The sequence below is a fragment of the Sinohyriopsis cumingii genome, chromosome 14 (genome assembly GCF_028554795.1).
Source record: "Sinohyriopsis cumingii isolate HCF-2022 chromosome 14, ASM2855479v2, whole genome shotgun sequence".
In the NCBI taxonomy this organism is placed as follows: domain Eukaryota; kingdom Metazoa; phylum Mollusca; class Bivalvia; order Unionida; family Unionidae; genus Sinohyriopsis; species Sinohyriopsis cumingii.
Genome location: NC_142974.1, coordinates 31176254 through 31201414, shown reverse-complemented (window position 1 = coordinate 31201414; position 25161 = coordinate 31176254). Strand labels below are relative to the sequence as shown.

The following is a 25161-nucleotide window of genomic DNA, read 5'->3' as shown; positions in this document are numbered from 1 at the left end:
GAATGCACCTCTTGTACCGATGAATATTTATCTCCAACGTGATTTGTCCTTTGAACTAAGTTAAATGTTAAATAAATATCAACCGACTCGTTTTCAACTTGCATGTACATGCAGTGACTCTCGGGCTAAAAAGATGTTTTCCTAAATCGTAATGTAAACAACCTGTAAAGGATCCCTCCATGTGTATAACACGGAATCATACCCTTGGAATTGGTTCAGGACTTTCAGTCTCGTGTCTTCTCTACAGGACTGTTCGGTTAGTCTCCAAAATTTCCTTCTAAACAAGGATGATAGAATTCATCAAAACTTTTCTTAAGTTCTAAGTCCCTGTGTGGCATCGAGAGATGCTCAACAGAAGCTCATTATCGGTCGTAGCTGTCCAACGTCCTGGCGATCAGTGTCTTCTACCATATATATTTCACAGTTTTTATTGATGTTTATTCTTTGAACATGTTACCTGCTCTCACCACCCTAGTATACGCCTCTCTTCATGTTCCAAATTCCAAAGTAATGTTGCATCACATTTTGAGGACACTGCTAAATAGTCCTGTAATATTTCAATCAACATTTTGACATTTTATTAGTTGTGTAATACTCTGTACTCATTCTACATCGCAGGTCTGCAATGCAAAATATTAATCCCATTCAATTGATTTAAAACAGTTATCGTATTTAATATGCTGCCATTTAATCATAACTATTATGTTCAATAATAATTATCACCACAAAATACCGATTTTGATCCGTGTTTTCAATAACGTTAGTGGAGTAGATTCTTGAATTATCTCCCCTGGACCATTGACTTTATTACAGCTACATGCTGTATTGTGTACTTTAATGTCAAATAAGAGTTATTTAAAGTAGAAACAAAATGGCTGCATAACATATGTAACAACCAGATCTATAGATATATATTTACAATTAATTTCCTTAATATATACCTTAATTATATAACATATTACATTGTATTTGTGTTAAGATTGATTTATACGTAATTGTTTATTTCTCTTAACTGTTCTGCTCCAACGGTCCGCTTTGATGTCCACGTCCAGTCCTTTATATGGATTGATTTGCGTAACACGAGGTTTGATGCTGTTATTGCAAAAGAGGACTTTTCCTGAAATAAAGGTTACTTGTTAATTTGTCACAAACACTTTGTTCTGGCCTTTCGTAAGAAGATTTTACTTTGGCACGTACAGTCTCATATTCAATACATTTACTCTGTTTTGCAGTATATTTCCTTTTCTTTTTCAGATATTCTCTTCTTGGTATGTTTAAACTTTTGGACCAGACTCTTTTGTCAGACAGTTTTGTGTAATAAGACTCTACCCTAATTTGAACTTAATTTACTCTGTTCACACACACACACAAGCGCACGTGCAGTCACGCACGCACAGTTGGTACGTAATTAGTGTTAGGGTGACGTATGTTTATGAATATCATTAGTGTGACAGACTGACATTACGTTGTGTTGTAAACAATAGCTATCGACATGAAATATTCATGGCTGAAGCAATAAATCTTAATTTTAAACAAAAACACACACTTGTCACCTTAATAGTCCTTCGCCACAGTTTTTTTTTCCTTCTAATCCAGCATTAAATTAAAGCGGCATTGTTTCTAAGGCCCATATTGTCATACCAAACAAAAACAGAAAATAAAAGTGTACTTTGACATGATCAGAATCATAATTTATGTCTTTAAAACTGTATTACTACGTCTGTATATCCCCTTACAAAACTTTTAAAGTAGAATTGTCTGTGTTCTTTAAGTGTGTTGGGGAGAGGGTGCTGAGTGCTTTCAGAAGTTGAAATGTTATTTTCAAGCCATAATTAATACTTAACTCTTAATGAAGGGGTGTGGTCCAAATATTTTAGGAGCCAAACATAGATGAAATTAATGATTTTCTGAACCAATTCCTCATCCCATTCCGGCACTAGCGTTTCCGCATGTCCACGTGTGGGATGCACTCAACGTATCGAAATTAAATTATGGTTCATTTACTGGTATTGTAGTACATGTCGAAATGACCAAAAAGTTTATTGAGCTTGTTTTTCTTTTTCTTTTCCAGTCTCTTTCCAATGCACGTTTTACGTATATGTGACTATGTGCACTAAGCTATGTAGGTACATTTCTTACTTACTTCTATCGTCTTATCTTTCACTGCATTTAACACTGAGGAAATTCTCCGTACAATTCACATTAATTTTTGTGATGCCATTGCCGATGCAATGAAAGAGTTTTAATATGTAGTATTGTATTCTCATTGAAGTACAGCAGTTTTAGAGAAGTGGAGAAAGCAGAAAATTTATTGAGCATGAGATCGTTGGGGTCATCTCAATTGTGTTACCGACTGAAAGTTTACGCTATCACATATCTCTCTCTTCCTCTCTCTCTCATAAAATAAAATAATAACAGGATGAAACCGCTATCTGCTTATTCATATGGTAAACACATACAAACCCAAAGTACACACACAGTGAATGTTTAATGTTAATTAATGTCGCTGTATAGGAGTTTCAGCATGGGCATGGAAAACAGATGGAACTACACACATAGATGGGCAAAGGAAATCTCATACACCGCCAACTCATTGAGACGAGAGTATAAAAGAAAATAGTTTGAACATGTAATTCTGGACAACTTTTGAAGAAATGAAGTGACTTTTATTGGTGTTACTTCAAACAGCCTTTATAAGAATCAAGTATGGTTTACTTGGCTAATATTGAGAAAAAAAAGTAAAAACAACAAAACATAATACTAATCTACAGGTTCAACTGGGTTCAGAGATTTTTACTTAGGTTGCAATAAGCTCAGATACTGTCCATTCAGTTTTCAGTACGGAGGTGGGTGCTGGAATATTTTACGACAAAAGCTACAAATTTCGAGCCCTCGTGTATCTTGAAAAATTTCTCGCTCTGTCTTGTGGAAAAAAAGCGTATTATATACATTTGTTACGTATATCTGATTTAATATATATTTATTTTAATTTAATTGTTTGTTTGTCGATTTCACATTTTTTAAAATATTTTTCTTACATGCTATTGTATGTAAATTTATTCACTGGAGATGATGTTTTTCCAGAAAATTGGTTGACCTGAATCATTCTTTTCATAAACACCAGGTGTTGGCCTAGATGATGACCTTGATTCAAAATTAGTAAACAAAGTTCTATTTTTATTTTAAAATGGTTGGTTGTTGTCAAGATCATGATGGGGCTTTGGGTTTAAGATGTAAACAACTTTTTTTTTACTTTTTATTTCTTCGGGAAAATGATTGGTTTTCGTCAGGGTCATTTTTGGTGTACGTGACAAACACGATCACGTGACCCCCTTTGATTTCGCAATTCTGGTTTTTCCATAACTACGCATTTGTTAGTTTTAATAGAAATGTGTAGAGAGAGAGAGACATTTCTCAGTTTTTGGCTTTTTACACTGATGTCTAGTTATTTTGTTGTAGCCAGATTTTTGATTATAATTTTCTTCAGATCAGTCGGATCTCGAAAGGATTATTTCTTTTTTTCTCTGGAAATATTTTGAGGAGTGCTCACACAAATTTTGGAAAGACATTGCTTACATATTTAACTTGGATTTCCAACACTGGAGTATCATTATTTGTATTTCTACAAGGAACTGTAGATAAGCACAGTACTGACTACAGCATACGTCATCGTCATCCATCTTGGATTCTTCGTCGGGATTCGAACTTGAATTCAGTATAACATTTTATTATTAGGACTTTTGCAATTTAATTCGTGGATTATTCTTGGATTATTTTTGGATTTGATTCTTGAAACCATAAGTTCTTATTTTTTTCATTTTTACAGAATTTTTCCAGGGAAATAAAATATTTGTTAAATTTTAAAAAGCTTGTTGTTTTCACTCTTTTCGTGTTACTGTTTATTCGAGCCTAAACACGTGACATATAAATTGGGTAGCTCGTCCGAATTTTTATTTTTAATTTGGCTAAAATATTTCAGAAAACATTATTTTTTGAAATTTGAATTACTCTAGTTTGTGTAATTTTAATGAAATCGGCAAGCTTTTACTCAAATGTCATCAAAGGTGGAGGACTTTTCTTAAATTTTACTCAGGAGTGGTTGGAAATTTTGAAATTGGAAGTACAGCTAAAAAAGTTTGAATGAGATAAGACAGGTTCAGTTTCAAATCGAAAAGATACAAATGGAAAGAGAGATGAAAGTAAGACGAATGCAGTCTCAGAACGAGAGAGATGAGAGACAAATGCGGTTTCAGAAAGAGATGGAAGTAAGACGAATGCAGTTTCAGAAAGAGATGGAAGTAAGACGCATGGAGTTGAAAAAAGAGAGTGAGGAGAGAAAAAGACAAATGCAGTTACAAAAGGAAGAGAGAGAGAGAGAGAGAGAGAGACAGAGATGCAAAGAGAGAAGAATGAAAGGGAATTTCAAATTCGGTTAAAATAATTAGAGTTAACAAAAGGAAAACACTCTCCCACTTTTGATGTTCTAAAAAATATCAAGTTAGTACCTTCTTTTCTGGAAGAAGAAGTAGACAGATATTTTTCTCGTTTTGAAAGAATTGCTGAGAGTTTCAAGTGGCCAAGAGAGTACTGTACTCTAGTATTGCAATGTGTACTCACTGGTAGAGCTCGTGATATTTACATTTCACTGTCACTAGAGCAGAGCCCTGACTTCGATATAGTTAAGGACTATATCTTGATGGGTTATGAGCATGTCCCTGGGGCTTATCGGCAAAAATTCAGAAACTATAAAAAAGAAGCTGACCTATGTCGAATTTGCGTGGAAAAAGTACGACAATTTGATAGGTGGTGTTCTTCTAGAAAGGATAATAAAGATTACGAAAGTCTCAGACAGCTCATATTGGTTGAAGAGTTTAAGAACTGTGTCCATAGTGGCATTATGGTTTATCTTGACGAGCATAAGATCGAAACCTTGGAAAATGCAGCTCGTGCCGCTGACAATTATGCTTAAGCTCATAAAGTTTCTTTTGTAGAAACGACTTCTACTCAACAGTCATTTTTCAGAATTGTTATTTTGTTGTAGCCAGATTTTTGAGTTATAATTTTCTTCAAATCAGTCGGATTTCAAAAGGATTAATTCTTTTTTTCCTCTGGAAATATTTTGAGGAGTGCTCACACAGACATTTTGAAAAGACATTGCTTACAAATTTAATTTGGATTTCCAACACTGGAGTGTCATTATTTGTATTTCTACAAGGAACTGTAGATAAGCACAGTACTGACTACAGCATACGTCATCGTCATCCATCTTGGATTCTTCGTCGGGATTCGAGCTTGAATTCAGTATAACATTTTATTATTAGGACTTTTGCAATTTAATTCGTGGATTATTCTTGGATTATTTTTGGATTTGATTCTTGAAGCCGTAAGTTCTTATTTTTTCATTTTTCCAGAATTTTTCCAGGGAAATAAAATATTTGTTAAATTATAAGAAGCTTGTTGTTTTCACTCTTTCTGTGCTACTGTTTATTCGAGCCTAAACACGTGACACATTATATTACTTGAAAAGAAGATATTATCTTGAGATAATCGAAACAAACTTCTGGCTTGAAGGAAAATTCAAGGTGCCACTCCCTCTCTGCCCAAATAAATGGTTGGTCTCTCTGCAGACAGTTTCTTGTTTTACATAGATAGAAAATGTAAAGTTCTTGTTAATCTTTTGTCATTTAATATGTACATGCGGGACAGATGTTAAAATAATAATGTATGTGTCATGTCTCACTTTCTATGAAGCTCCTATCAGTTGGAACACCCATCATATTCTAAGCCAATTGCACAAATATGTTCATATGAACACAATGTTTGGAATAGGACATATTGAAATTATGGATAATTATTTTCAAAACGAAATCTTCAGAAAATCATAATGTTAGCATCCTCTTCCCTTTTATGCACTATTAACTAAATGTCACTATAGCTGTGCATGCACAGAAAATGAATGGAAATTCCACTACAAAGGTTTCTGAAATGCAAAGGTCGATGCCATCCAAATTTCCCATCAGTGTCACATGGGTTGATTGTAAAACAAGTTCAAAACCCACTCAACGTGAGCAATTTTGATTATGAAGACGATACCAAAATAGTAAATCGTGAATTAACTTCCTGGTTTTAAGTAAGAAGATTATCTCACATTCACATTACATGCCCATATTTTTCCCTTTTCTCTATTTTTACCTTGACTTAAGGATTACAAACCTGCCATGTGCTTAATAAGGTGTGGAACAAGATAAATGTTCATAAAAATGTATTAAGCGGTTAAAAAGTAACAGTCTAGATATAAAAAACAAGCCAGTGATTTCCCTTGTTTCTGATCTTATCCTTTGGGGGCGGAGGGTAAGACAATGAATACATGAGACTCTGTCAAGTTCTGTTGCACAGCAGGCTAATGTTGAAATGAAAATGCCTTCATTTGTTCAGATCTTATTCCTGCACACTGACATCGTAGATTTATATTTTCCTGGCTCTGACCTTAACCTTGAGAATGAAGTCATGGCAATGGTAATTCTAATTATGATACATAACTGGCTGAAATTTCTACACAAGTTTCGTTAAAATATCTTGAGTAGTTTAAAAGTTTTCTTCCAGAAAACGTACATAGATCCTTACAGGGTGGTGAACTTAACCCAGTGGCTGGGGGCCTGTATATGACATGTGACACGCCGTCTAATCAGGATATATGCAAGGGCAGACTTTCATGAAATCTCCACAGCTGTCACCAAGGGTTGGACAAGCAAATGTTGACGAAATAATGAACGTATATAGCGTTACCATAATGTTTCCAGTTTTAAGATGGATGTAAGAATGCATCACTAGACACATAATAATCTAACATGAACATGCCGTGCCATTCCAACCCATAGCATCCGCCATAACTATTCGGGTTTCTATGGTGTCTATAATCCATGAAACGACATCCAGAGAGGATGAAATTTATGGTAACATGAAACTGTTAAATTGCATTCACTAAAATACATTCTTCAAGAAATACCTGCTCGCAAGCACAACTAACATGCCGTACTCTAGAGACTTTTGTTAAGCAGGAAATGGTGGCCTCAACAAAAAGGGCGTCATATTCCCCTAGCGTTAGTTTGGGGGTGGGGGGGGGTGACACAAATAACTAAGTAAAATTTGACTGATGCCTTGCTCAAAATAGTTTGTTCAAAGTTTTAAGGTGATCGCCGTCGAGTTTTGGCACGTTCTTTATTTAAATATCTGCGACTAGAACATATAACTGTGAAATTATATATTAAACGCTTTACACACAACGTGGAATGAATTACCCACTGAACCTAGGCACAAAGACACAGTGATCCCATTCAAGAGTGCTCTTAAAACTCACTTATTTCGAACTTATGACCTAATAATGTTTCCTACCTTAAATATTTTCAGCATGTTTTTTTTATGTTTTCTAATTTAATGTTGTTTGTTTTTGTTTTGTAATAATAACATTATATACGTTTTTATGTTATATGTGTTGTCTAATGTTGTAAAGCGCTTAGATCTTCTAAAGATTAGGTGCTATACAAAGTCCTCATTATTATTGTTATTATTATTATTATTATTATTATTATTATTATACTGTTATGATACACACATCTATATGACTAAATATAAAGGTCGATGTGTATTTCCTTCGGCTAATCATGGTTGAATAGCCATCCCATAGATGCCAAGCCCCCTGAGTACAAAAATACTGACTGCTTGTGACACAAACACTGATTTTCAGGAACAAATACTGATTTGTAAACTTTTAATGCATATCTACCTATGTATACAACATATACAACCATCTGTAAATTTGGACAGTGCCTTACATAATTATTTAATGCCAAAGATGCATGTGTTGCACACTTGTACCTTCTGGACGGGCACCATGTTCCATTCGGGTGCCCATTCAGAAGGTGCAAGAGTGCAACATACTCAGACACATGCTGTTTATAGGAGCCTTTTCAACACCTTTTTTTTTCTCTCAGTCATTATCGATTCCAATGTACCAACTTTCATTGATGATCTCAATTCTGTGTGATTTTCTTACTGAACTGTTTTCGTTCTAGCATACGAGTAATCCTTTGCGATTATGCTGTCCGGAAAACTTGTGCGAAAAACTCACCAGCAACACTAGTAACTGATAAAGGAATGTTTATTTCTAAAAGAAATGTAATAAACCGAACTTCGATCGAATTACATCAAGGTTCTCTATGGTATTTATATATACCGTAAGTTGAGACTGAGTTGTGTATGATGAAGCAGCAAGCTGACGTTTATTAGCTTTTTCGTGCTCATGTATTTCGTGGGCACCTCCATGCCCAATAGCGAAATCACATTACACAACTTGCAAAACGTAGAGTTTTCTCCTTTACTAGATGGTTTCACAAATCTAAACAAGACGGCACAATTGTCCTTCCAGTTCTGTTTTCTTGTCTTTCCTGGAGAAAATTCTGAATATTCTGCTTTCCTGTTCAACATGATAAGTTGAACATTACTAAGATGAGATACAGTGATAGCGGTAACTGTTTGCAAAATCCAATATGGCGGATAAAGACAGTCATGGTAGCCTCGACTTCGAATGAACCAGTCATATTGTAGAACTGTATTACAGGTTCCTGCATTTGTATGGGAAAATATGAAGTTGTTTTTCGGATGTAAATACTGCACGACCTTGGGAGTGCAGTATATCCATCCGACAAAACGAGTTCATATTTTCCCATACAAATGCAGCAACCTTTTTATTATATGTTCATTTTATTATTCTACCTAATGCTTAATTATATTAACAAAATACACTACAAGAAACAAAGTAACTGAATGTATGCCGTATTTCAAACTAAATACACATGCGCAGATTCATCATTACACAAGAACAATATTACTACTGCGCACATAACTCCGTCCAGATGGATTTGAACTTAGTCGCGCGCTCGACATAACTTTCGAAAGAAAATAGCGTGTCTGGTTAAAATTGAAATTTCGAGTCACATTGTGAATGAATGAGCATTGCAACAACTTTTCCATTTGATCTGGAATGAATAGATTTTTTTTCTATTCTACGAAATTTAGTGATTATGGACTGGATTTATATGTGGCAATTCCACATGAAATAAATCGGATTGAAGAAGCGAGGGAGAAGCGTGTTGACATCTGCAAATGTGTTTCTTTTTCTGTCCCTGAATGTTTGAAATCATAATGTGGGAAAAAATATGAAATCTTTCAATTGCAATTTTCAAAAAGACGCTACGTAATTTAATGCTTATTTCATTTTGAGTGCAGTAAGGAGGATGTAATTGCACTTATATTCGAAATTAGAGCACATTTTCGAAATGTGTAATCAAGAGGACATGGCTCATGTAATTCGGATTTGCAGAACGAAGAAAGTACATTTTGAGGAAATTCAGGATGTAAAACTGTAAGTATCTTTTTTCTCCATTCTTATTACAAGCTAAAGAAGACAGTTTATGCCTTTTCACTTGCATGTTATTTGTAAGGATCCTTTCTTGCGTCTACTGTATAGCTAGCCTAAATCCGAAACATTGTATCAAAAAGTTAACGTGGAATGTGCCAAAGCAGCTGGTATGTGGCTGTCCACGAAACATCTGTTTTACTTCATTCAGAAACAAATTTAATCAACTAAAATGTAAAGTGCCTACTGCGCGAGTGTATATGGTTTACAAATCAAAAGTGCTGGCGTCTGCGTCCATTGTTTGTTTACAATAAAAAGTAGTTCCTTTATGCCCATGAATGCAATATGAAGGTGTGCAATATCATAAAATACTGAACAATTCTGACAATGTAAAGTTAACGGAGAAAAAAATAAGCATATAATAATCCTATATACATGCGATACATTTCTATCAGAATAGAACCGAGTGTCCCTTCTAAACTGAAAATTGAAAGGAATTTTTTTTTTTTTAAAATTAATAAACTTATTTTTGCACACAAAAAACGTACACCCATATTCAGGGCCAAAATACGGGACAAATACGGAAACAACGGGATACTTGGCAGCTATGCTATCCCCAAGAGAATATCATTACCTAAGAAAATACGATAAAAAACATGCCCAGATACTAGACTCCACTTATAAAATATAAAGAAAGACAATTTTTCTTATTATGTGTGAAATAAAGAAACTTATTGGCCAAATAATTTTCAAGTTTTTTTATTCCTATATTTTAGAGTTTTCGCATCATGCCATGGAGGTGCTTTATTATGTGTATCCAAAGAAGTTATAACTAAAGCAACAACAAGGACCGCTTTGTTATCGAGAAGAAATAAATAGAAACTGCATTAGATTTCAGACATGGTAATTAGCGTTTGCTTAAGTTATTTCCTCTCACTTCTTTGACAACAATACTAAGCCTGCTGTGATGCGTTACTGAATCAGAGTTGCTTTGTGGTCAGATATGATCAAATAGTTTACAGTTTCAAAAAAGTAATTTAAAATGACAGATTAGGTGAATCCAATCATACCATTCTCCTAAGTCACTTATATTTATATGATTAGCCTATTAAAGTGAGGTGAATTTAAGAGAAGTGGGTGGTTAGGGTGTTTGCCTAAAGATTAATTTTAGTCATTTAAACGTTATTTCTAGAGTAATTTTCTTTTCTTGCGTAGATTCTGGATATATTTCATCTTGTGGTACCTGTTACGACTCTATGGTCATAAACCAAGTAACAGAAATAAGCAAAATCAACAAGATTTTTAACACTTAACAAGTAATTAAGTATCAAAGTTTTAAAATGTAAAGGTAAGAGCAACTTGCAGTATTATAAACTGAATCCAAAATAATCCTTAAAAGTTCTATTCAAGTCCTAAAGAATCGAATGTTCTGAATGAATTTCAGTTCCTCGAATGTACCGGTCTGCCCATAAGAGACATGTACCACGAGTTACAAAAATATAGATATCCAAAATGATTAAGTAGCCTTGTCGGATATATATTATCCCCATTGTGAGAGATAGTTAGCTCGATAGATAAACACAGATTGATATATCTGTCTTGGTACTCATGGATGGATACAAGACCAATATACAGATAGATGGATAGATTTGTGTGTATGTAGGTAGTTCGCATCATGGAAAAAGATTCAATTAGAAATAATAAAATTACAAAATAACTTTATACGATTTCATTCAGTAGAAAATTAATCAAAATACATTATATCATGCATTGTTTTAGCTTGTTCCAATGTTAAGTTGCTATCGAACTTTTGAATAGTCTAAAAATAATATGTCTTTTAATTTGCTACAATTCCAAATCCGCCTCGTTTAACCTTAATTTGATAAAAATATTACTGTAGTAGCATGCTGACTCTGTGCGAATGTTGATTAGTCATTTTGCTAATTTGATGTTTCAGGAATAAAAATGTATATCTTCAAACTAAAATGAGCTATATTTCGTACAGTTACTTATTTGCGAGCCTCTCTCTCTCTCTCTCTCTCTCTCTGTATATATATATATATATATATATATATATATATATATATATATATATATATATATATATATATATATCTTGTTTCATCTATTGTATTGTATTGTAGACTCCAGTGCGTATTAGAAACAGCTACATTTCCATTGGTACAGCTGTGTTATTTATGCACAAAATAATGAATTTGTCCGATCATGTCACTGCTATTCGTGATAATGAAATTATCCCTGTCACGATTGAAGAAAATACTGTATGGTGATTTTGGGACACCGGAAGTGATGACCTGCAGTTTGAAGCCATCGGATGCCAGTTTATGAATGTTATTTGAGTTATAACCTACAACATAGACATTATCCTCTCTGTCCACTGCTACACCCATTGGATACCTCAGGTCATCTGATGTGTACACTAAATATTGTTTTCCATCTATCAGACCAAAACTGTAAACGGCGTGGCTGCCACTAACGGATATGTAGACACGTGACTTCGACATATCTAGAGAAATACAAGTCTCAGCTGTACGGTTGCAACTGAATTCATGATAAAACTTCTCCTTTCCTTTTCTATTGATGATACTCCAGTAACATTTATTACCCCCTTGTGTATCATAACATGGCCCCGACACAACGATCTCCTCCTTGCTTAAAGCATCTGCACCGTAACATTCACATCTGGTTCTTACTGTCCCTGTGTTTCTGAAAGATCGATCTCTGATAGACAAAAACTGGACAGTTTTTTTATTAGGCATTGTAAGAGCTATTTCATTTTTGTCTATCAGACACATGCTGTCAGGACCCCCAGGCAAGGTGTAGCTTGTGACGAAATTGTATGAAGAATCATAAAGGTAACATGTTTTGTTATTGTAATCGGACAGCACTTTATCTCCCTCAGGTAGTTCGATGATACCTGTGTAAAAAGGATCATGCCCGCTTGGACATTGAATGTCTATCACTTGTGATAGCTCCACATTTCGTTCTCGAAGAGGTCTCATAATACTCACGTGATGCAATTCCTTACTCTCCTCTCGACACACTATTTTTATTTGACTTTTTATATCTTGTGCAAGAACTGCTTTCATGTTACTCTCGAGCTCAAGGCTGATTTTGATATAATCTACTCTCTCAAATTTCTCTCGAATCTGATCATTGTAAGTGTGGAGTTGATTCACGGTCTTGCTGGTCACCAGAAACATCTGCGTGTCGGACCCATACTGGCTTACTGTCTTCAAAAGCGCTTGGGAGTTTCTAATGGCAGTCATCAATGACTGACACTGATGATTTTGTTCTTGTTTTCTAATCATCCACTCTTTGTAAAGTCGATTTCCCTCAAGTTTTACTATTTTCTCAACATCATCCAGCATAGTATTTAATTTCTCTCTAATTCTTGATACATCTTCATAAATTCTACTTACTTGTGTTTCGAGAAGGTAAATGTCTTTTTCATTCATATTCATAAGATTCTTTAGATGGTCCTCTAAATTCTGCATTTGTCTCATAATTTTCTGTGGATTCATCTCCTTTAGCAGATCAGGAAGATTTTGTTTCAACTCGAGTACAACTTCACATTTTTTATGATAATGTAATATACATGAACCACAACCGGAAGTTTTGTGGTCCCTACAGTAAAACTCCATGTCTTTATCATCATGTTCTGGGCACCCTAATCCCTCTGTAAACCTTATGCGGATTCCAGGATTATTCTCCCATTCTTCTAATGTTATCATCTGATGGGTTTTGCTCATTTTCATATTTTCGTGGTAGAAGGCACAGTTATCACACATGAACTCTTGACATACAGCACATAATTTAGTTGCAACGTTAGATAACTTTTCAGATGTACATACATCGCATGCGCGTTCTATTTTCGATTTCCCCACGAGTGGAAACGGACTTTGGGGGAATAAACTAGCCCATTCTCCTACATTTTTATCTTTTCTTGCGGGACTAGTTACCGCTCTACATACTGGGCATATAAAGTATTCAAATATTCCTACCGTGCTGCTGGCCTTCTTTGTTATGTAGTCCTGAATGCAGTGTTCACAAAATGAATGCAAACATGGTAGTTGGCGGGGTGAGGTAAATACTTCCAGGCAGATCGGGCACCCCTGTCCATCCGTCGATGATGAATCAGCACTTGCAGTAGCCATTTCAACAAATATCTATTGTATCAAAGCAAATAAATCACATTTGAACAGTTTATGCAGTACTTTCGCCATAATCTGATAAAGAGTTGCCCCTTACACACTCGTCACCTAAACATAACTGTTACAAACATTAAACTTCCGGTTTGATAAGAGTGTACTCTTACACCAAAACCGGCTTAAGAGCAGAGAGCATTACGTTAGTACAGGATTGATGCAGACTGCTAATTTTCATTTACAATCCAAGCAGATTTATGAAACGGCCCCCCGCCAGCTCTATCCTCCCCCAACCCAACTCTCTCTCTCTCTCTCTCTCTCTCTCTCATGCTTTGTAGATTTCATGATAATCACAAAAATAGTGTGACTATGTAGACTGAAGATGGTTCTCCTTATTCAGTCTTTTACAATACTAACCCGGTTTTTAATTTTTAATCCACACTGTAATTTACAATATTAAATACGTGTATGAAGGTGTTATTCTGTATGTATGTATGTATCAATGAGTGTGTGTGTGCGTGCGTGCGTGCGTATGTATGTATGTATGTGTGCATTTATAATGCAAATGTGGATGAGTACAAACGTGCAAGAATGATAACCTAATCATTAATGGTTGGAGCAGATTTACATTTCAAAGCACAAAAAATCGGCATGAGTCTTTGCATATTTGGGATACAAATCACTTAATAAATTTGCACAGAATATGCGTCACTCGTCCAAATGAAATAGTTTCGTGAACTTTTTAAACTTCACATTCCCAAAATAATGACAATTTCCATCCATACAGGGTTTTGTTCTTATGAATTATATCATGACAATCGACAAAGGTGCCTTGACCACAAAGTAACATGTTTGATTTAGAGTTTTACTGAGACTGTTTGCGTAATTTTAATAAACCTTGATATGAAAAGTTCGAAGAAATGCTTGTTAGTCTTAATAATAGTAATAATAATGAGGACTTTGTATAGCGCCTAATCTTTAGAAGCTCTAAGCGCTTTACAACATTAGACAACATCTATAATATAAAAAGCATATATAATGATATGATTACAAAAAACAATCACCATGAAATTAGAAAACATAAAAAACATGCTGAAATATTTAAGGTAGGAAACATTATTAGGTCTTTAAGTTTGTTCTTGCAGTCGAAATAAGTGAGTTTTAAGATCACTCTTGAATGGAATCACTGTGTCTCTTTGTGTCTAAGTTTAGTGGGCAATTATTTCCACGTTGCTGGGCCCTGGTATGCAAAAGAACGTTGTTCATATGACACCGTTTTCATAGTGGGAATAATGAGTATACGATTGTCAGAAGAGGAGCGTAATTATCTTGCTGGTGTGTACATATGGGTGAGGTCGGATAGGTATGTTTCGACTTGAGTCCGTCATTGAAACGTAGCACAGAGAACAAATTTTGTGTTTGATTCTGGATCGGATGGATAGCCAGTGTAGGGTACAGAGCAGCGGGGATGTGTGCTCTGATCGTGGTACTCTAAGTATGATCCGAGCACCTGTGTTTTGAACTTTTTGAAGTTTCTGGAGTAGATATTGAGATGAACCAGACAGAACTGAGTTACAATAGTCCAGTCTTGAAAGTACTAATGAACACACAAGTGTTTTAGTGGCATCAACTAAAAGATATTTGCGAATGGAGCTGATGCGTCCCAGCTCAAGATATACAGCCTTGCATATGTTCATGACATGTTGGTGCAATGTGAGAGTACTGGCCAGAGTAACACCTAAGTTTCGTATTGACTGTGTGAATTTAATGTTGGTGTTGCTGATATTTATTGTTTGAGGTACAAGATGTGAATGAGAAAGTCTTTGTGTTGTGATCAGAATGGCCTCAGTTTTATCATCATTCATCTGCAGCTTGTTACACGTCATCCATGATTTTACATCTGAAATGCACCTCTCTACACCTTGGATGGTAGTATCAACTTCAGTTGGGTGGCTAGATTTGTATATTTGGGTGTCATCAGCGTACAATTGGTGAGACACTGGATGATGATCTATGACACTTGAGAGCGGCTGAGTGTATAGAATGAAGAGAACAGGTCGAAGAACAGACCCTTGTGGAACACCACAACATAGATTAACTGGGCTGGAGTGTATTCCATTTGCAGACACAATATGTGTCCTGTTGACCAAGTAGGACTTGAACCACAGTAAGGCTGTATCATGAATGCCAAATACATGCTGGAGACGGTGAAGTAATATATCGTGGTATATTGTGTAAAATGCTGCAGACAAATCAAGGAGGGTGAGGACTGTAATCAACTACTTTTAGAAGAGTAGTTTCAGTACTGTGGCAAGGGCGGTATGCAGATTGTACATTGCTAAAAAGACTGTTTGAATTCAGATGAGATACAAGCTGGGATAGAACAACCTTTTCTAAGATTTTTTATATGAATGGGAGATTAGAAACTGGGCGGTAGGTCTTTAAATCATTATGGTCTAGTGTTGGTTTCTCAGCAGAGGCTTTACAGTGGCAGTTTTGAATAATGATGGGAATTTCCCGGATGAGAAAGAGGTATTAATAACATCAGTTAGTGAAGGCAATACTGGATCTAAGCACTCAAGAAGCAGTGATGTTGGCATTGGATCAAGTTCACATGACTTTGCTGTACTCTTCATCACGATTGTACGTACGAAATCCATAGAGACAGGTAAAAATGCTGCTAATGGTTGCCGCTGAAATTATGTATCCCAACTGTATGGTGACGACGAGTCAATTGAACTTGTGGTGTCAAGCTTGTCTCTAATGGTTTGTACTTTGTCACGGAAGAAATTTGCAAACATGTCCGGAAGGTCGACTGGAGAGAAGGTAGTTGGAAGTGGCGTACATTTGTACACAGGTATAATACAAAATTTCTTTAATTACCTAATTGTAAAGTTTATCATAACATGGATTTGCTATTGAGAATGTGAAGTGTCGAATTTTGAAGTACAGAAAATTTAAAGTTGAATGCATTTAGCAATTAAAGTTATCACAGGTAAGCCAGGAAAGTCTTTGTGAAGGGTCACTCTGAACTTTCGTCGTTCATCTTCCCCCATGTCAGTGTAAACTTCAAAGAACAATATTTCCGAACCAGTGAAATTGACCAGGGTATCTTAAACAGTCTTTAGAAGCAAACATTTGAGCTACCGACCCTAACCGTTTGGTAGGAACCTATGTCCACTTATCATATTTTCAAGGGGAAAATTGTCACGCACTCGCGTACACAGATTATGAGATGTCTAAATTTGATGAAATTATTTCTTTGGGAAAGATTAGGGACCCTTGTCTATGATTGGGTAGAATAAATTAGGGCGTACACTTTAGAGCAATCTGACTTTAAAGTGACGACCCTAATGTAAATTCTTTAGTCTGAACATTTCCTACGAGAGGAAAGTTTGTCTCGACTCCGTGGAAGCCTAACGATTAGTGCTTTCCTCGTGAAACAAGAAAGGGACAAGTGCTCGTCGTGTAGAAGGAAAGGCATGTTTAGTGCTAAGACGCGGAAGTCCTGAAAGAAAAATAGCGACGAGGTACGCAATTTTAATTTCACGTAATATTATATTATTTGTTTGCTTGTTTTATGCAAATGTGTTTGCTATGACTAGGTTTCTATATTATGTATCGTTTATGCAATTCATGGAAATGTGTTGATGTTGGAGTTGTTATGCAACTTACTTTACTCAATTTCATAGAGAGTGTTGATGCTAGAGTTATTACGCAATATATTTTATTCAATTTAATTGAAAGTGTTGATGATAGAATTGGTATGCAATTGCCTTTTTTAATTATACAGTTATTAGTTCATTGGTAGAATTGATTGCATGCGATCCAAATGTCCATATGTGTAAGATTTCATATGGTTATATGAAATAACTTCTTTTGTTGTTAGGATGATACAGATCATCGTGAGGTAACGACAATTACCTAATTATATCTGATTTTGTAACGCTTGGATAATCTTGTAGTTAAAGAATGCAGTGAGTTACATTTCTTTTGAATTTCATGCAACAGTGATCGAACATGTAGTAACATATGTAAATTAATACGGTAATACTTAGTAGTCACCTGGTAATTCAAGACTTGCCGCTGGAAAGCGAGGTCAATGTCATACCGTACTAAGTCAGAATTTACTCGGTGTGTGGATAGCCACAAGCTCTGAATAACTTTAAGGGAATTGTATGTACATTTAAATAATATGTATACAGTATTATGGGGTGAATTTGTCCTTTAAGGAACAGCTTTCGGAGAGAAGGATTAGACAGTCCGAAGACCGGAGTGCGGGAAAGAATGAAAGAAGGACGAGGTCAGAGTAAAAGGGACCAGGAAGTCCATGAAGGGACATAACCTAGAGTTGGAAGGATGAACTAGGAGACGTTGATATACAAAGTGAATGAAGGTGATGCAATCAATCGTGGATATTGCGCTCTTTCACCTCTCGATATAATGATGTAATAAATCCAAACTGGACACACTTGTTAAATTCTACTTATATAATCTAACTTGAATTTGAAATACCGTTTTAATTTGTTCTGATTAAATTTGTTATTTTCTTGTCAAAAGGGGATCGTATTGTTTATTTCTTACCAGCATTCTCGCTCAGTTCTCTGTTGAAATTCCATTCTTCTTTCACTCCCGCCGGGCTATAATATCGATGGCGGTCATCCTCTGGATAACGCAGCCAAACCCAATTAAACACCCCTCTTTATACGAGGGCGACGTTACAGAGAACCCTAACAAAATCTGTACTTATTCGAACCAGCATAGTAACTTACATTTCTCTCTGTTTTTGACAAATAAATGTTGATGAATGCGTAATAGCATTTGATCGCGGAGGAATTAACAGAATCAGTATGCAGCACATACACACCTGGGAACTATTTGGTTGAGAATTTACCTGTATGGTGCACGCAATTTGTGTGGTGTTTCAATACCTGCTTGAGAAATGTACATGAGTATTATGTTCTGTACACCCGCGGTTCAATATCTCTCAAAATTAAGTCTCTTGCAGGTAATAAAACCCACTGATATGGTTCTGACTACAGTTAAATACATACATCGTCTGTGTTCAAGAATACACCTACTGGTTTGTTTAGTTCTTCCTTAACGCAAGTTTCATGAGATGTGTCTTGTGTATATGTATTAAAAGATAGTCTTAACAAGGGTTAAGTAACTCCCATATTTATAAGATCAGACAGATATGCTATTTCCGTAAGACTGGAGGAGTAGTCGCACATTACATCAAGTGTCGAGGCCAAGTGCCCCACTACTCGCATTCTCAACCCTTGAGCAAAACAAATAATAATTACAGTACAGCGGTTAGAAATTAATATCATAAACTAAGTGTCAAAGAAATGGTTAATATTAATATCTCTTTTGTTCAGACAATTTGTAAATCAGTGGCAAATGGCGTTACGTTTAAGAATGTTATTTTTCTCGCATTATCTGCATTTATTGCATGTAATTTGAAATAAAATTAATTAAACAATATGAAATGACGAGACCAGTTATGTAATTGTATTGTTTGCGTTTGCTTTAGTTATATATATATATATATATATATATATATATATATATATATATATATATATATATATATATATATATATATGTATATATATATAACGCATATCTACTTTGTATCGTGGGAGCCCTGAGTGGCCGAGTGGTCTAAAGCGCTCTCCGTTACGGATCACGGCCATCTCACCTCTGTTTGCGTGAGTTCGAGTGTCGGATTCGGCTAATGTGGGTATGTGAGAAAGCTTGCCAGTAGCTTCTCGTGGGTCGGTGGTTCTTTCTCGGGTTTTCCGGGTTCTTCCTCCACCATTAATACTGGCCGCCATGTATAGTCTATCGTGTGCTGAAAAATGGCGTTAAACCCTACAACAACAACAACAACAACTTTGTATCGTGCGATTGACCTTTGTCCATAATTGAGGAGTTTGAGCTATCCTGACTAACGTTTTTTTGTGGTTTTTTTTGGTACTCAGTATATTACATAATTAATTCTTGTCTTTGATTGTAGATTATATTTTATTATACATTGTAGATAATATAGTATTACTTGCAGATAACATTTTTACTTGGATCCGAGTTAAGGAACGTTTGTTTTCCCTCTGGAATTCCTGGTCTACCAAATATTTACCGAATTCTTTATTAAAAGTAAAGTTAAGTTAAAGACCTGATCATATTTTCAACTTGGAATGTTTTCAAAATGATCGTTTGACCCACATCCTGGTCCTCTTATTGTGTCTTGTGTTTTTATATTAGGGTTGTTTACATCAGAATTATTTATTACTATTTTAATGTCTGAATTGGAATAAGTCTGTTAGGCCTGTTCAGTTTTTATTTCCGAGGATTTAAATTGTCTATTGGAGTTACAAAGTTCTTAATAATACTTTCTGATTACATTACTATTTTTGGATTAATGTAAATTCATTTAGAAACATTTTCGATTTTATCATTGTGATACGTCTAGATTCTTAGCACCTCAACAATATTCCAGGCTATTGTTACAACAGCACATTCAAGATTGGAATTCGTTAGAAACGTCACAGGAATCAATTCGGCATTCTCTTTACTTTTCGATTCTTGATAGAACTTAGTATTATTATGCATATATAGATAGTTTTGCAAGAGATGGTTTTGATTCAAGAGTTCAGTTATTATGTATATTTAATTTGTGCTTTAAGTTGGTATTTCTCCGTGATTACATGTTTGTATATCTGTATTTTTGTATTGACCTTAGTCCAGAGTTCAGGTTAATAGTCCACCTTTCTAGTGACGTTCTTTTGTTTCGTAATCTGAATAATATATAGCTAATATCTTTCTATGATTATAGATTAAAAACCCAAATCATTATCAACAATAAACATGTTTACTTCAGTTTAAGTTAAAGATACTGTCGTGATTCTGACCCTTGAAGATTCCAGAAACCAAATTTTCCCTTAAGCTGACAAGGTATTTCCAAAATCTGGTAATCGCGACCTAGGTCAAGTGGAGTGGAGAGGGATATAAAATTATTTTACTTTAGAATTACCCATTCCTACTTTAAAATCTGAAACGGGATCAGTCTTATTGTTATGTTCATTTTTTAATTTGGGTGGATTTATTTATTCAAATTATTATTCACTGGAATTACAAAAGTACTTATTATACATTTTTGACTAAATCGTTAATTTGGAATCCAGTCAAGGATATTTTGAATTATATTATTGTGTTACATCAACACTGTTAACACATCGCCACATTCCATGGCACTGAAGATTAAAGGCACATCAGCACATTAAACATTCGAATATATTTGAAACACCAATGGATTTCAATTGGAACTTCGTACATTTGAACTTGTGATATAACTTTTAGGACCAATTTTGACTTAATTCACAATACTCTAAGTTCTTTTTTAATTCTCAAGTTGTATTGAAGAGAAATAAATTATTTGCTGAACTTTGCAAAACTTGTTGGATTTCTCTCTTTTCTGTTACTTAGTTTGAGACTAAAGATTCATAACACTATCCTTACTAAATCTTTGCGACGTAAGAAAATAACAAGAAAAAAATATGAATAATCCCTTTGTATACAATTTCATCAAAATCCTATCTGTCTACCTTTTGATCTCTCTCTCTCTCGGCTGGTCTGTCAATATATCAATTTTACCAGAGTGTATCTCTCACTTCTCTGTCCCTCCTATATCTCACTCTATCTTCCCTCTTTCTCTCTGTACCCTGTTTTTATTTGCAAGCTAATCTCGGGCTTGAATTCGTGCTGGCCAAAAAAAGGGTCTCCTTCCACACCTTTCGCGCTTGCACGTATAACTCTGATATCAATTCCATCCTGAGGCGTGAAATCCCGCCTCGTTTGGTGGCAGCTTGGCCTCCTCAAAGTGATCCCAGCTACTCGGTGTTTCTGTAGAGACACGGTCCCTTTCTTTATGTGCCCATCTGTGTAATTGTTTAAGAGATCCATGATCTAGAAAGTGGTCCGTGCACAGCCATTTTGCATCCAGGCTATTGATCATGATTTCAGAACTGTCAATAACTTGAAGCTAGCCAAATGAAGAACGACATGTATTTTTATGTGCTATTTGGTATGACCTGGACATCCTCCCGCTATTGTGCCTGTTCCTCGCACGATCAGTTGCCTGTTGTAAGCGCGTACATTCCACATGATAATAAATAGCTTCGTCTTATCCGGTTTTAGCCATAGCTTTATGTTTCAGGCAATGTGCGTTACACCACGATACTTTCCTGTGATATGGCAGTGGTCTCTTATGATGTCCCCCACAGGGTGGGGAGGGTGGTGGACGGGAGCTTTTCAGATGCAACAGTTGTTGCCAGAAGCTACTGCTACCAATTTTGTTTGCAGTGCGAATGGATTCTTGAATTTTCAGCACTTTTTTCTCCAGGTCTTCAATGAACCGTGTTCGAGTGTTTCATCTCCTATATAGTATTGGCGGCTCAACAACGCCGTTGCAGCTGATTAAAATGCAAGCAAAACTCCACACTGCTCTGAGTTCTTAAATTTGCTGATTATGTCCGGGTTGTTGGTTGACTCTTTGTGAGGCACGTTCAGTGCCTCAAAGTCTGCCACGATCTTAAATGGCACATTCATTGCCTAAAATCAACCTTTTATATTCCAGGGTGTTTTTACTTTCTTGCCGAGGTTCTGTTCTCTGCGGCGCTTCACTCACACCCTTGTAGTATTTGATTGGCTCTTCAGGTTTTCTTGGTGGCAAATGGATGCATGCAAATCCGGTATACGTGTTTCTTTCCATTGTGTTTAATGTGGCATTAACGTTATATATCTACATGTAGTGCTTCCGGGCATCGCTGGCGCCGGCAGTCAGCTGTAGGTTCATTTTATGCTTTCTGGCTTGGCGCTTGCTTTCGTACGTATGGTACAGCACGTTCAAACAAACACATTAATGTAGATGACTGGGCCTCAAACTTAATTCCTAAAAAGTTGAACTTTCTAGGGTGATACGATATATTGCCTGCAAATCCATGTAATCCTCGGCTGGTGTATGAGTAGTATATGGGGCCACCCTAGCGACAATGGGAATTAGCATTACAAAACCCCTTGGGCCACTCTAGCGACAAGGGAAATTTAACATGGAGAAAAACCCTGGGTCACTCTAGTGACAAGGGGAATTGAACATGGAAATTGAACATGGGAATGTCACCTGGGGATCAGTGGGAATGAAACATTGGTAACGTCATAGGTTTATAGGGTCAAAACCTTTTATAGGGTGAAATGTATTTGTAGGGACAAAGGGTTGATAGGGACAAACATAGACATACAGAAACAAACAAATACACATTGAAACACACAGAAAAGAGGACAGAAATATTCTAAAGAAAGACTCACAGATAGAATAGAGACTCGATAAAGAAAAGTCTGTTGTATGGGTTCAAAACATTTATTCAAGTACATATATACATGGGTTCTCTGGCCTGTGCTTTGGTCTAAGCACTATCCATTAAATACATAAACATTTGAACATAAAAGAAACATATTTACGAGTTGTTTAGTTATTGACTCTAGTAAACTAATGTTTAAAATTAACGTTCACTCCTTTCTAAAATCACTTCATATGCAACGAATTTACATTAAATGTTCGTTTATAAGAAAAAGTCAAAACAAAACAAGTAACAAACAATCAAATAAGAGAAAGTTCGTGTTTGTCTCTCTATCCGTTACACACGTTGTTTAATATCTGGTCAGCTACCACTTGTGTCCCAGCATAGATGTTTCCGATCTCGTATTCCCTGTCAGTCGTAAATCTGCTGTTACGTCCATCGTGCTAGGTACACTTATCGGTAAGCAGATCAAGAGCAGTGATCGTCTTCTTCCCATGGAGGTGCAACATATGCCATATGAATAGTCACTTTTCCATCGGTGATGTCAAATTTTTCTCTCACCGACCGCACGTCTTCAATAGCCCTCAAAAGTTTGGAAGAAGTTATTTCTGCAGGTGTGCTAAATCCGAGACATACAGGCGAGTTCAAACTGTCGTGATACATAGATAGGCTCAAACGACCTTCATCTTTGACTTGGCAATGACATTTGAATTCCTCTAACAGTGAGTCAAGTAGATCCGTAATGAAACCTGATACTTCCTCGGCTGGAACGTCAGACGCGAAGTCTTTAAATTTCATCGTGTAGGTGTAAGTTGTCGTTCTAAATTTTCTCGAGGTCGCTGTCTGGGTCATTTGGATGCTAAAATACTCCTTTAGGTCTATTGAATCCTTTACCTTCTTGAACGCACTTTGCTGTGACGGTATGGTGGTGAAAGAGGTCAATGATGTTTGTTCCTTCTCTTTTTTCTTCTGCGTACAGTTATTCATCTTTCTCGTCGCTTGTCCTCGCAATGAAGTGTCGTTCTTGGAAGTCGTCCCTTTTTATACTGGGTGATATCAGCATGTCCATAAGGTAAAGTTTTGTGGTCTGGAAGTTTCACTGGTTGCACGTAGTTTGTCATGGCATTAGTACATAACAACTAAGATGTGGTATTGCATTGGTGATGTGATCGTGAGGCATAGAATCACACCCGAGTTTCTCGTTGGACTTGAGTCTTACGCTCTATACTTTCTGTTTGAAAGGATTCATTTTTGTCGATTGGTCTTGGTAGTGACAATGAACTATTGGTTTTGGACGTTGTCCCTTTTTATATGCTGACCAATATCGATGTGACCGTACGGCAACGTAAAGTGATTGGGAAGTCTCACTCGCTTCTGGTACACGATTTGATAGATTTTTTCCAGGGGTCGACTGACGATGTGGTGAGTGGGTAAACGTACAATCTTGCTCGGTTGGTGAGTGGTCACTTTAAAGTTTCCATCCTCTCCCGATTGCAAGGCTTCTTTCAATACCCCAAAGTTGACCACTCGACTGGTACGATAATTCAGAGTCAGTCCTTTCACTTTGCACTCCGTGTGCACTTCTCCTTGTTTGTCCCGGTATTGGTAGCCGTAATTTTTAGGACCTCCACTCGCGAAACTTAGAATCTTGTCGTCGGGATGTTCGTCTGTCCAGGCTCCTAAACGGTTTTCTTCGATGTTAGGGTGTTGCTGACCCGGTCGATCGATGTAGATGCAACTGTCCGTGTCAAAGTACAGGACGCGTTCCTCTAACAGTTCTAAAGCTTCGTACAATTTTAAGCGAGCATGAGCTGTCACGTAAGCCGCAATGATGACATTTCCAAAAGGGTCGTCTTGTACAAAGTCCAGATCTTCTTCGTAATTGACCAAGATCAAATTCTCTCGAACGACGTCCACGTGTTTCATGTATTTGGTTTTGTCGTGAATCATCTGGAAGTAGCGGGAAGGTTCTGTCAAATATTCCGTCTTGGGTAAACACGGTCGTTGTGCCATTTTACCCCACAAGCAATTTAACATCACTTTGGCAAACGATCGCCTGCCTTCGTTTTTCTCGATGTGGTCTAAAGAGATGCCTTCTTGTTCATAGTATTTCTCTTTGAATTGTATTTGGTCTTCGGGAGTGTGACACCAGGAAGGATAGCCGCTGGCTTCTTGTTTCAGTTTCAAAAAGGCATCCACGTAGTCAGCGAAAATGCCT

General features: G+C 36.2%; 1 protein-coding gene across 1 annotated transcript in view; it reads right to left on the bottom strand.

Annotated features, from left to right (window-relative positions):
- The window catches only part of LOC149783512 (uncharacterized), a 71852-nt gene extending 58139 nt beyond the window's left edge, over positions 1–13713 (bottom strand). The window contains exon 1 of the mRNA XM_089932858.1: positions 11611–13713. Coding sequence (XP_089788984.1) covers positions 11611–13593 — 1983 coding nt within the window. The 5' untranslated portion in view covers positions 13594–13713. The remainder of the gene's footprint in view (positions 1–11610) is intronic.
- Positions 13714–25161: the final 11448 nt, after the last annotated feature.